The sequence below is a fragment of the Gavialis gangeticus genome, unplaced genomic scaffold (genome assembly GCF_001723915.1).
Source record: "Gavialis gangeticus isolate Ggan-Ray unplaced genomic scaffold, GavGan_comp1, whole genome shotgun sequence".
Lineage (NCBI taxonomy): Eukaryota > Metazoa > Chordata > Crocodylia > Gavialidae > Gavialis > Gavialis gangeticus.
Window position 1 is genome coordinate 20,589,934 of NW_017728994.1, and position 13,269 is coordinate 20,603,202.

The 13,269-nt window shown below is 42.0% G+C and overlaps 1 protein-coding gene across 4 annotated transcripts in view; it reads left to right on the forward strand.

Annotated features, from left to right (window-relative positions):
• The window catches only part of KCNMA1 (potassium calcium-activated channel subfamily M alpha 1), a 1,434,006-nt gene that overhangs the window by 1,019,663 nt on the left and 401,074 nt on the right, over positions 1-13,269 (forward strand). For all 4 annotated transcript variants that reach the window (XM_019502361.1, XM_019502362.1, XM_019502363.1 and 1 more), the window contains 2 exons: positions 4,862-4,931; positions 6,385-6,540. In XM_019502361.1, coding sequence (XP_019357906.1) covers positions 4,862-4,931; positions 6,385-6,540 — 226 coding nt within the window. The remainder of the gene's footprint in view (positions 1-4,861; positions 4,932-6,384; positions 6,541-13,269) is intronic.

Sequence of the window (13,269 nt, forward strand, 5' to 3'; positions counted from 1 at the left end):
GAGATGCTCTGGCTGGCTACCAGAGTATCTCTGTGGAGGAACCAAGCCTCTGGTTGCCTGCCTCTCTTTTTTTACCTGGGGTATTTTTTGACCCCTGGATATCTAGGATCTAATTTTGCTCCTGCACTGCAAATTTGCAGCCTGGGGCAGGTTTGTTCATCTTTGCATGTGCCTCTTTAAGCTTCTCAAAGGGCTTTGAGATGCTGCAAGAGGTACATACATGCTTATCTGGACACACCCACTGAGTCCTACTCTGTTTCCTCGTTGCCCCCATGAATGCACTACATCCAGCACAGACTCATCCTCATCATGCCCCAGCCCTGTAACTCCTCATCACCCCCCTCACATACTACTGAGCAAACTTCTTTCTCTCTGGGCATTCAGACATCACTGCAGCCCCTCAAACCCTCCTCTTCCCTCCTCACCCATGACCCTATTCCTCCCAACCCACCTCACACCCAATTTTATCTCAGAAGCCACTACCCACTGAGCCTGACACCCCATCTGTCCCTCACACCTCCCCAACCCAATAATACGCCAGCCTGTCCTTAACCACACACCCTCTACCCCAGAGAGAGCCTCTTTCCCCCAAAAGCCTTTTGGTGCTCATGAACCCCTTGACAACCTCTCCAAAGCAGTTTCCTCCACCACTTGCAGTCCCTAACCATGTAACTGGCCCTCTCCACTGCTCCTTGCTCCTCACAGAATGTCCATAGCTAGCCACCACTGCCCTTCACAATCAACATACAGAAACAAAGGGTTGGGGGCAGTTTGTTTCCACCTGGGGCAGCACTCATACTCAGGGAAACCAAAGCATCTCACCACTGGCAACACGTACGGGGTGCACATGCACCCCCTGAGATTGGCCGTACACCCCCTAAAAGAAGCACTATCAACATTGCCTGCAGCACCTGCGGGCGGTCACTGTTCACCATCCTGCTGCCTCCGACACTGCTGGTGGCATCTGTGGGTGATTGCCACTGGCCGCTGCTGACAGCAGCATCTGTGGGTGGCCCTGCCCCACCGCCGCCACCACTGTGGCTGCCTGCAAAAGCTCCCCACTTGTCACCACTGAGCCACTGCCACCACTGCCACTTTTACCTGTGGGTGGTCACTGTGCCCCCCCATCCTCTAGGGGCACGCATCATTCATGCGTCTCATCTACCTATACTTAACTTTATACCACTGTGGTTGTGCCTTTGGTTCAGCATCCCACAGCATTTATCAGCTGCTGCAGTGAATAATGCAGGAAAGGGTCACTGCACTTTTGTAATTTATTGGACTTGTTTGATGACCAGATAAACATTACTAGGAGCAGATAACAAATAGGATATTGTAGAAGATAGGCTAACTTGATTAAAGAAAGATCAAGAGTAATGAGCCATGCAGTCAGTTGACTCCCTCAGCTCCCCTTGAATAAAAATGTAGTTGCCCCTCCCAGGCACTTTGTTTTAAACTTTCAGTGGAGCAGGAATCAAAGATCACCCCGTGGGTCTGTTCTTGGAGTACTGTCTAAACTTGTTGCACTAATTTTTGTGGCAGGGACCACACATAAGTTAGCTGGGCAGCCAGGGAACACTGGCTCTGTGTCCTGCATTCCTCTTTATAAGTGTTCTTAGGTAAAGAGGGTTCTACTTTCTGTCCCAGCTGGGGAAGCCAAAGTTAAAGATCGAAATGACTACTTTGGTACTACCAGTTGGTCATATGCTGTTAATTCAGGTGAAAAAAGATGCAGATCTAGCTAAAGGGAAAAAAATATATACTTCTACTCCTATGAAGTACAGAGGAAGCAAGGAAAAAGCAAATGCAGAGTTAAAATAAGCCAAACGACTCCACTATTTGCATTTTGGTCCTACAGCCTTAGTTTTGATGAGAGCAAGTTGATCTTTTAAGACTAAATTGTCAAAGATCCATAAAAAATTTGTACAGTGAATCACTCAGTATTAAGAACCAAAGTGTATTGGTTTGTCAGATGCTTGCATTCTATGAATTGGAGGTAAAGGCAGGAATAACAATTTAACATTGAAGTATCATATTGGAAAAGGGCCAGTGGGTGTATCTAAATATTCATTAATGTGTCATAATTACGGCACATCAAGTTTAGTACCTGTAATGACAGGTACTAACTTAATGCACTGTGATCGACACTACTACGCATTAGCGCAGATGAATGTTTTTTTAGTGGCATTAATAAGCATTAGACTAAATCTACTGTGTATTAGTGCATTAGCACATATTTTGCCCACAACACTAATGTGCAGTAGAATTAATCTTCTGCATATTGTCTCATGTAGATACATCTCGTGTGTACTAGGCCTAGCACCTGTGGAAGGGACAGAGCTTAAATTAATATACTCATTTCATTCTCCAAACATAGATTTCATAGACATTGAGGCTGGAAGGGCCCTCACAAGATCATCAAGTCTAGCCTCCTGCCTGATGAGCAGGAAGTCAGCTGGGGTCAAATGATCCCAGCAAGATAGGCATCTTTTTAGGTATACTTTTAGGATTTGATGGATTTATTTAACTAAATAAATAAAAGAGTATTCCAGTTTCAGTTTAGCATGTTTTTAAATAGAGTCTGGATGCTTACTGTGATAAAATTCAAGAGTATTATTCAAGGAATAGAATTCTCTTGTGTGTTCTTACTCTAAATTAGTTTGATTCAATAAAATTGAATGTTTAATTAAATACTTCAGTAAAAAATGGAAAATTAGTAGGCAGTAGCTTAGGTAGTAGCTTTAGGCTGCTGCTTTGGCAAAACAAGAATGATTCATGGAAATGTGTTTGTTAGCTTAAGGCCATGTATAGACAAAATGAGAGGCATGTGTGCAGAACACTTTGAAGTGGGCTAAATGCTTTTGCACTGCTTTAATGGTGTTGGTGTTTGCACGCCTCAGCGGCGTATTGCGCATTAATTCCAGCCATGAAGCGACGTACTGGGCTCCGTGCAGCTCCACAGCTCTGCAGGAAGCCCTGCAGGCAGCATAGCATCAGCCCGGGAAAGCAGGCTCTGCCTGAAAAAAGCAGTGAGCCCGATCTCCTCCCTCCCCACCGGAGCCTGCCTGCTTGCCTGAACTGCATGGGGGCCCAGTGCTTCCCTGTGTGGCTGCAGTGCCCCCTGGGACCACCCAAGCCAGGTGTCTTCAGGAAGGTGCCACCTGGGATGGGGGGGGAGGGGCGAGGGGCACACCGCTGCCCCAGAAGGAAGTACCAGCCCTCCCCTCTCCACTGGAGAGGCAGGTAAGTTAGCAGGGTGTATGCATGACCTGGGGGTTTAATCAGCCCTAAATTGAAGTGGTGTTTTTTAAAACCCACCTCTTGAATTTAGGGTCCCTGTTTCATCTACACACTATTGCTCTATTTTCTGGCATCTTTCAGGAGTGCACGTATGCAAAATAACTGCCAGCAGTGTGACATTGTAATAAAGTGTTGCTCTCAGAGTCTGAGAGTGATTCTGGAAAAACTCAAAGCTTTGGTCTTTCTCCTATTTTAGTTGCTTTTGTTCTTCTTCTTCCCATCTGCTCCTAAGGACAGAACTGAACTTTTTACCTATGCCTATTAGTATTTTTTAATTTTTTTTCTCTTTACAACCTATAATTCACATCATTCACTAGCTTTTGTTTTTCTTGTCTTTTTTTAGTTTATAACTTCCCATGCAATGCCCATATACTACTATTTACTAACTCAGAAATAATTAAAGACGCAGACAAACTGCAAAATATTGAAGTAGGTCCAGATTTGCATGCTTCAGTGCTCAAAGTTGTTTCAGTGCAGGGTTTTGGATGGATGCAAAAAACTGGCATGGATAGTTGCAAATATCAGATATGGTTTGGGGTTCAGATTTTGCAAACCCCCATTATTCTGGGTTTCTGATTTCAGAGTTTGGATCAACTTATCTCCAATAACCATAGATAATGGATCAGAGAGTAGAAAAAAAGAAGGAAGATCATTCAAGCATATGCCAGTTGGTGAAACTTGAACAAATAGAGAGTTCAAAGAAATAGGGCACATACAGGACATTTCTGGGACTTTGTCTATGATCATGTGGCTTAATTTAAGCTGTGTGATCATAGATCATATTCTGTTTGTGCAAATGTTTGCCAGTTCCAGGAGCTGCTCTGGGATTGTGGTCTAAGGTGGGAGGCAGGTGGTCCACTAAAGGGTAGGGAAATTGGGGAGCTAAAAATAGCTAGGTCAACCTTGGCAGGGAAAGTGCAGTCCTATGGCTGGGGTGAACAGTTGGGCTTTCCTAGTTGCAGGGGTGAATCCATACATATGTTCAATTAGATTGGACATGGGTTAGTCTGATCTATGCAGTGCATTTCCTCAGGCAAACTAAGTTAGACTGGAGTGGCCATTTTTTGTCTAATCTAAACTCCCTCAATCTATGTACAGTTTGGCGTTTAGATCGACTGAATCCTAGTTAGGTTGATCTAAGTATAATGTCTACACATACCCATAATTTAGGATGTTCCCTGGATGATTATATTAACATATATGAAAGATGAAAACTAGATTATCTGTTAGTATATTATCTACTCAGTAAAACGAGTAAAGGTGTTTCTGAGTTTAATTGCTACAGAGAGCTTTTTCATTTCTCAAAAGGAAGCTATTTAGCCAGATATTTTCATAGTTTGGGGGCCCTCTTAATTAGTTTATTTTAATTAGCTTAAGCTGAGTTAGCTGTAAAATTTAAGCTAGTGTATCTTTCATCAGCACATTTTTACCAGCAGGTGAAAAACAAGACTACAGTTTTAATTGTAGAATTTTACTGAGTCAGTGAAGAAGAGCTATTGTGGTGGAATATCCAGAATATTCACTTGCTAAAATGTTAAATTTTGCTTTCTTTCTTTTTTAGAGTAATTTCCATAAAGAATTACCATCCGAAGATAAGAATTATCACTCAGATGCTGCAGTATCATAACAAGGTAATGAGAAGACCAGTAGGGCTCTCTTTTCAGAGTTTTCTGTAACAACACAATCACTCACACCCAATTATTCCACCCAATTATTCCATGCCCTAATGCAAGGCATTTTTCTCTCTGAACAGGAGCATCTTAGTAAGAGTTGTCATGCAATCCACTTACTAATTAATTCAACTGTATTTACATATGCAAGGGACCTTATCGAATTCCTAGGGTGTTTGTTTAACAATTAGGGTCCTATTCTCAGAGGTGCTAAGAGGTGCTTTCATTGATTTCATTTGGATATATGAACATATAGCTTCCACGAATCAAACAACAACTTGAATCCCTAAAGCCATATATGATCCTGCTGGTGCCTCTACAGAGCTCTTCCGTGTCATCAGGAGATACTGGCACAAATTTAGGAGAGATTGAACTGAGAGAGAGACAGAGAGCTGAACATTGAGAGGTCAGAACCACTTACACCTCACTATAACAATGAGTAAGAAGGTGTAAGCCAGCTCAGGAGCAGCCTGGCTTTACAGAGTGTGATTGCTACTGGCTGTGTTGTACTCTGCCCATATAACAATGAAGGACACTTTCAGTGAGGAACATTGGTCCACTTTCTTTTGTGAAGTAGAATAATGATGTTTCTATGCTTTAAATGGCCTCAGAGGGACAATGTGCTGTAATAAGCCACCTCCGTTCGTTTCATATTTCTAAGGAAAATATATTTTTATGAAAATTAAGAAATCATGATTAAAAGCGATCATGAGGTTATAAGAAGGAGAAAAGTATGATGGATTCATTGTGTTAATGTGTGTACACATTTGTGTATGCTAAAGCGATGAAAATCCATTTGGGATTTTACATTTCAGAAAACTTCCTAAATTCAGCAAACTTTCTATCAAATTCTTTTGAGCTTTGAAAAAATGTATCTTTTCAATATTGTTTTCCAACAAAAAATGTACATGAGAACAACGATTTATAGATGTACCCATCAGATAGTTTCCAGACATTAATACTGAACAATATTAAAAGCTATATAAATGACCTGTTGAGCAGTGTCAAGAGTGAAAGACTCTTTGTAGGGCTAATACTACAGCCAGAATTTACAGTAAACCTGGAGTGCAAAGAAAACTTCAGAACATGCTGTTGCAAATGTAGTGGCCCCTACAGAGTGTCCAATGTAATTATCCATGATTAGAGTAAGGTCACTATAATATAAGGTCTTTAAAGATATGAGGAGTTTAAATTGAAAGGGGTAACATTAAAGCATGTCCCCATATAGAAATTCTCTTGAAAACATATTTTGAGGTGTAGCTGTAATGATGATAAGACCTCTGTTGATGAATTGACTTCCTGCAAGAAAAAGCAAGCCAGCACTAAAGGGGCAAACCATCTTCTTAGATACCCTATATGGTAGCAGAGAGTAGGGTACATATTTGTGATTCTTTACCTCTATTTCTTTCTTCAGGCTCATCTGCTAAATATCCCAAGCTGGAATTGGAAAGAAGGGGATGATGCAATATGTCTTGCTGAACTCAAGCTGGGTTTCATAGCCCAGAGCTGCCTGGCACCAGGTCTCTCAACAATGTTAGCCAACCTCTTCTCCATGAGGTCATTCATAAAGGTAATGCCTTGTCTCACTAAAACATATTAGCCTAGGATTCAGTTTGTTTTGGGGTTGAGTAGAGAGCACAGTTTTAATGTAAAACATATAGGGATATACTAACTGCTTTGACAACACGTACACAAACACACATGCACACATACAATCTGTTACAAATTGGGCAAAGGGCCAGGGTCTTTCATAATTATATTTTTATTTTTATTTGGCACATCTGTTGCTATTGTTCAAAGCACAATACATTTAATCTTTCTCTACTACCACCACTACTACTACTTCTCTCCTTTTTATTTTATTTTATTTATTTTTTTAGGTAAACCACTTGTTTATCTATCAGGAAAGCCCCTGCTGTTAAAATCAAAATAAGATTTTTATATATATATATCCCATATGGTAACAAAGTGCCTAGAGAAAAAGAGTGATCAGCTCTTTCTTTTACATCAGGTGGCTAGTGGACCTCTCACTGTGAGAATAAATATGGACCATGTGTTTGTACTGAAAGCCAAACCTCCTACAGCATCATTCATTTCTTTCTTTCTCCTCAGTCAAAGAGCCCCTCTGGTCTTACATGCCAAAGTTGCAGTGCAGTTGTTTCAAAGCTTTGGGGACAGCCATATCAGTTTACTAATATAAGATCTTACTTGCATCAAGCAGTTGTCTTGTATACTTGTATGTTTCAAGTATGTCAAGCAAATAGGTGGAGGAAGCTTATTATAGCAGGTGGAACATTCAAAAGAGTGGTGACAGCGTAGGTGTACATACCACCATTGGGGAGCTTTTGGCGTATAGCAATTTGATATTTATTCTCTTGTTGTGAAGAAGCAGCTGGGGGTTTTGAAACTGTTGCAAGAAATTTTTTGAGTCTTGGGAGCCTTCACTGATTCTGTGTATTGTGAGGAACCATATTAAATAAGTACATATGGCCAGAAGAATGAAAAGAAAATGAAGCAAACAAGAAACTAACATTTCCATTTAGTTCTGTTGTTATTTTACTTGAGTCTCATGTAGTTTCCCTATTCTGATGTCAGTATTTGGCATCAAAACCGAGTGCTCTCAAAAACCACTTTTCCCAGGTCTAATTGACAAATCCAAGATTTATTATAGAACCTTGTTACAAATGGGTTATCTTCTGTCCCTGCTTTTGACCTCATGAACAAGACTAAGCCTCTGTCCTTAATGTCAATAATGAGTCTTGCTTTCTCTGGAAGCATGCATGTATATCAGTAACAATTTTTTTTAGTGTAGGTAATGTTACATTTAAAAAGATCTCACTGAGCAAAATAAGGAGAAATTCAACAGGTGAAAACAAAGGTGAATGATGACTTGAAGAGTACTGCAAGAAAGGAGATTTGGGGTGAATTTTACAAAATATTGATAGGCAATGATTAAAAATTGCTTGTTTTAAAGTTAACTTTTCCCATTTATGAGCAGCTGTGGGTCATTTGCTGCTTAAGGTAACATCAACAGTTCCTTCTGCCAACTTCTTGTTCCTTTTCCAGCCCTTTTCTCCTGACTGACTGACTGACCAACAGCTATAGGGCCAGCCTGGCAAGACTCTGAGGGCATTTTCTGTGGTTTAGAGCAAAGTTTCTCAACCTTTTCTTGTACCAAAACCCATTTGTAAACATTGGTGGCTAGTCCCAACCCAGTAAATAGTTTAAGTAGAAAACAGCCCCGTGGCCCTACTCTCAGTCCCCCACAGCCCCCAGACCTGCTGTTTCCTCTCACCCCCAACCCACTGCCCCCCCACCCTGGGCAGCGAGACTCATTGCTGCCACTGCCTCTGCTGGAATTCCTGTGCCAGCCATACCACTGGCAGCATGAGGAGTAATGGATGGGGGTAGAATTGCACAGCCCTCACCTCCTCCCACCGTCAGCTGCTTTGGCACCAAGCTGTGGCTCTACACTGCCATCATAGCGCAGCCGCTGCTGCTACACTGAGGGGAGCAGCATCAGTGGCTGGGCCATGGTGACAAGGTAGAGCCTCAGCCTGGCATATGAGTGGTTGGCATTCAGAGGAGGTGAGTGCAGTGTGCCCCCACTGGGCTATGGAAGCAGCTCCTGCCCATGCCAGTCTGGCCAGGCTGCAGCCCCATGCCTGCTGACTTGCACAAATCTAGGGGGGCACATGCCCCCCCATCTCCCCAACACATCCCCTGTGCCCCCCTACCCTCCTGATTTGTCTTTGTCTCCCCTGCTCCCACCCCATAGACTTACCTGCAAGGAGCTCTGGGGAGCTGCAGGAGCTGCTCACCACACTGCTTGGCTGCCACGTGCCTGTGTATGTTCATATATGCATGAGGTGCCCCCTACCTGATCACCTTCGTTCTGCTCCCCTCAGCCCCAGGCAGCCCCTTGCAGGAACTCTTCCAGCCTGCAAAGGGAAATCCACAGGTTCCTACATTTTTCTCCTTTAAAGGAGAATCCATTTTTAAAATTTGTTGATCCATTTTTAAAGTTTGTTCATGACCCCTTCATATATTCTTGTGACTCACTTTTGGGTTGTGACCCAGGAGCTGACCCACTCCTTTGGTGATTTTCAAAATTCCTAAAATCACAGAACCCTTTCATATCACTCCTGCTGCTGCAGAACCCCTACCACTTTCCTGAAGACTAACGTGGAGCCAGGTGACATGGCCCACCAGTAGCTGTATCCTGCCTCCCAGTCTGCTCCACCATTACTTCCAGTCTGTTTGTGGAACCCCTGCTGACCTATTGCAGAGCCCTGGGTTCCACAGAACACAATCTGAAAACCAGCAGTTTAGAGCATCCTTCCTGAACTTCCATTGTCAAAGTGGCTGCTTACAGATATAAAAAAACCCAACCAGAATGGTGCTTTAGACTCCACACACTCCTGTGCCGAGCATTGCTTATGTACAGAAGAGAGTGCATTAACTGGGCTCAGCTCACCCGATGCTTGTATAGATTGGGCACTTTACTGGGGCTTTCTTGGTGCTTTTATGTAATAGCTGATGCACAGGGATTCAATCAGCTCTTATATAAAAGCACCAAAAACCTGAAGCACCCAATCAATACAGATGCAGCAGAGCTGGGTTGAAGTAACATGCTGCTTCTTTCAGTAAAGCATGGATTTTGGGGTTTTTTTTCTTTTTAACATCTGCAAGTAACCAATAAGTTCAGGATGCTGAGCAGGTGCATCTAGGTGTACAGGATAAGCAAAAGAGAACCAGTGAATTGGATCTGAGGATATCCATGATGTTTTTGCTGTTGCCATCATAGCTGATATAAAAATCATATTGTTCTGGGGACATTGTAATGAATGGCCAGATTATATTTTCTATTACTTGTGTGTTTTAGCCTTATTTCATTCAGGAGGCTGAGCTAGAGATCTTATGAGGTCCCTTCTAACTTTGGTTTATTATGATCCTTGTATCCTAGGTTTAGGAGGACAAAGGGGCAAAGATAAAATCTTTGCGTGTTTTTCAGTAGAGTATTCAGATACTGCAAAGCAGGGTTTTGAGGTTAAAATAAAATACCTTGCTGAGAAAAATATCCAGATATTGATTAGAATTAATTTCTGCTCCCTGTTTTCAAGAACAGTGGTAACAGTCTTGTGGTAAAATGGATGATATCAAGAATCACTCAGAATGCTCTATTTGTTAATATCTGAAATAAAACAAACACATAAGATTTGATGATAAAACCAATTATTGTACTGGATCAGTGCAAAGAAAACATTTACTGTATATTAATGGAAATGGAATTTTCCCAAGCATCCACAATTTCATTTGCTCTTTGGGCACGTATGCACATTCATTAATGGGCTTTTGCTAATGCACATTAAATATAGTACCTCTATTGTGTGGTATTAGAAAAAGGCACATTATCTTATTTTAATGCACATTAGTGAAAGCACACAGGTTTTTTGTGATGCTTGAATGTGCATTAAAATAGGCTACTGCACATTAAAGCACGTGTAGACGCACCTGACCAGTTGCTAAAAGCTGGAACCAGTACAATTCTAAGGATGTTTTCAACTCAAATTGCACTATGTTGATAGGGATTATAAGGGACAGTTGTGCAGGAATGGAGAAATACATATACTTCTAGCAGAGGTTCTTCTCTTTTTGCTCTAGAGCAACGCTTATTGTAACATTGAATTTAAGAATTGTCAGACATTCATAAATTCCACAGGAAAACACTATAAGCGGACATATCTTAGAAAAGTGCCAGAAAATCTTACTTTCATATGAACTTTCATTTCTATCCAGGAGAACTTTTACAGTCTTTTCTCCAATGCCTGATGAAGGGTGTTTGTGCTTGAAAGCTTGCAATTAAAGAAATTATTTTGCAAAAATCTTGTTGGTCTAATGAAAGATATCATCTCTACTACAAGTCCTGATTGCCCTTTCCTCTAGACCAATATGGCTACAACCTGGATAACTGAGAAAATCTTATTGGAACTTCTGTATTTTTTTTTAAGTTTGAAGCATGTGTTACCCCTTTTTTCCTAATATGATTAGAAAGTCATTTAATGTATAATAAATGTTTGGTCTGTCAAAAAAAAATGGACATGATTGATGGTGACACTACACACATTTAATTCATTATACCTTTCTTTGCTGAAAAAACGATTTGTGTAAACTGTCTGCCCAGCATTAAAGGTAAAACAAACTAAAAAACCTCAAAATGTTATACTTGAATGTAATATTTTCCTTTTGGTCATATCGATGTAATCTTATACAGAATCCTTTACTTTCTTTTGGCACCATACTGAACAAAGGGAAAGTTCATTTAAAAGGTTGCATAACTGTAACAGAACTCATCCCGGCACCTGGTGCCCCCTGGGGTCCGACTCACCTATCAGGAATCTCTGGCCCTGCCTCACCTCGAGTTTGTTACCTGCCACACCTTTGATGTTACTATTTGTTTATTGAGGAGGCAGTCCCTGGGGAGCACCCCTGGCTCCTTCAGCTGCTAGGTTTGTCCTTGCCACACTCACACTTGCTCTGTGTTTCCCTCAGGGTGTTGACTTTTTAAAGGAGCACCTCTTCAGGCCTCCAAGCTCCTGTCAGGGCTTCAGCTGGCCTCCCTTGTTCAGGAGCGTTAACCTACCTTTTTCTCTTGTCAAGCCCTCAATGCTGTAGACGTCAGCTCCCAAGCCTCAGCCTTGATTTGGTTGCAACCCCTCCTGGACTTCTGTTTCACTATTTCAGCCTCAGCCATCCCAGGATAGGGTTTATCTCCAGTCCCTGATAATGAGGAGTGCCTCTAGGGCACCCTACCCATGGCCGCCTCCTTCTCTGCAGCCACAACTCAGTCCTCTGGTTGGAAAACTCAAACACAAAACAAGAACCTGACCAGTCCTAACTCAAACATAAGCCCCTCTTGAACTCTAGTGCCCAAGCCCTGCTTCTCAGGCTACCTTGCTCCAGCCTACCAGGTACCTCTCTTGGGCTGGCTTGACTTCTCACTGCTGCCAGCTGTCTCTTGAGAGTTTCATATTCTCTAGTAGCCAGGCCCACACTGCCCCCTACATGGTCAGGGACTGGGTTTATATGCTTAAGTCCAGCTGCTTTCTACTTATGTGATCTTGTCTTCTTCACCTATGGGCCAGGTACTGCTAATTCCACTATTAACAACCTGGCTTTTTCTTGTCCCTGGCTTGATTTACCTGTGCAGATATAGGTTTACCTGTGCCACGTTTGTCCTCAGGTTTCCTGCACTCCCACAGCTTCCTTGTAACAAGGACAGAACTACCTTGTTCCGGTAACAGAATTGTATCAAGAAGGGTTCAGTAAACACTTAAAAGGAACAAGGAAAAATTACATAGTAAAAAAGATTCAATAAAATAAGAAAAAGCTATACCTATAAAGTATATTTTAACAGCCCACCCTTTTTATGATATGGAATATTGCCACTATTATACTAAGTAAATGAAATTATAAACCTGTTTGTTACTTACATAATTTAAGGGATAAATTGAAATGTTGTTCTGTAAAGCAATTATGGTTTGTGGTCTGGAATAGCATATATGTGCCAGAAGTCCACTATTACAAAAACATACAAAAAATAATTCAGTAGTAGAGCATAGAATTAAGGATGGGCAAATTTTGCCCCTCTATTCTTATGCAATCCCATGATGCCAGCTTGGATGCATGGTTTTCTTTAACAAAAGTTAGAATTGGGCCCACAGATTTCAATAGGAATCTGCAATCTTAAACCCACTTTTGCCACTTTGATCTCTTAGTCTAGGGACAGAAGTTACACATAAACTGGTTTAAGTGATTAGAAACTGTTTTAAAACTGTAACAGAACAGAAGCTCAGTGCACCTAAACCAGTTTCAAAATGCCTGAAACTGGTTTAAAATAAGCCTGGTTAAATGTAGTATCAGACGTAACCGATTTGGGTAAAACCAGTTTATGGAACTTGTGTCCCAGGTGCCTTCCTGGTTTAAGCTAAGTTAAAAGGGGACTGAGGGGGTAATCTGCCACCTCGACCCCTTAGCCCGGGAAGTCTGTTGCTTCCCAGGGGCCCGCATCCGAGACATTGCGGAGGAGTTCCCTAAGCTCCTCCAGCCCACAGACCACTATCCCGTGCTCCTTATTCATGTGGGCACCAGTGACAGAGCTCACAGTGCTTGCAGCTGGGTCATGAGGTGCTACAGGGATTTGGGAGCAGAGCTAAAGGGTCTGGGGGCACAGGTGGTGTTCTCTTTGATTTCTCCAAGTCTTGGGGTATGGGCAGAGGAGGGAGAGGAGGATTCAGGT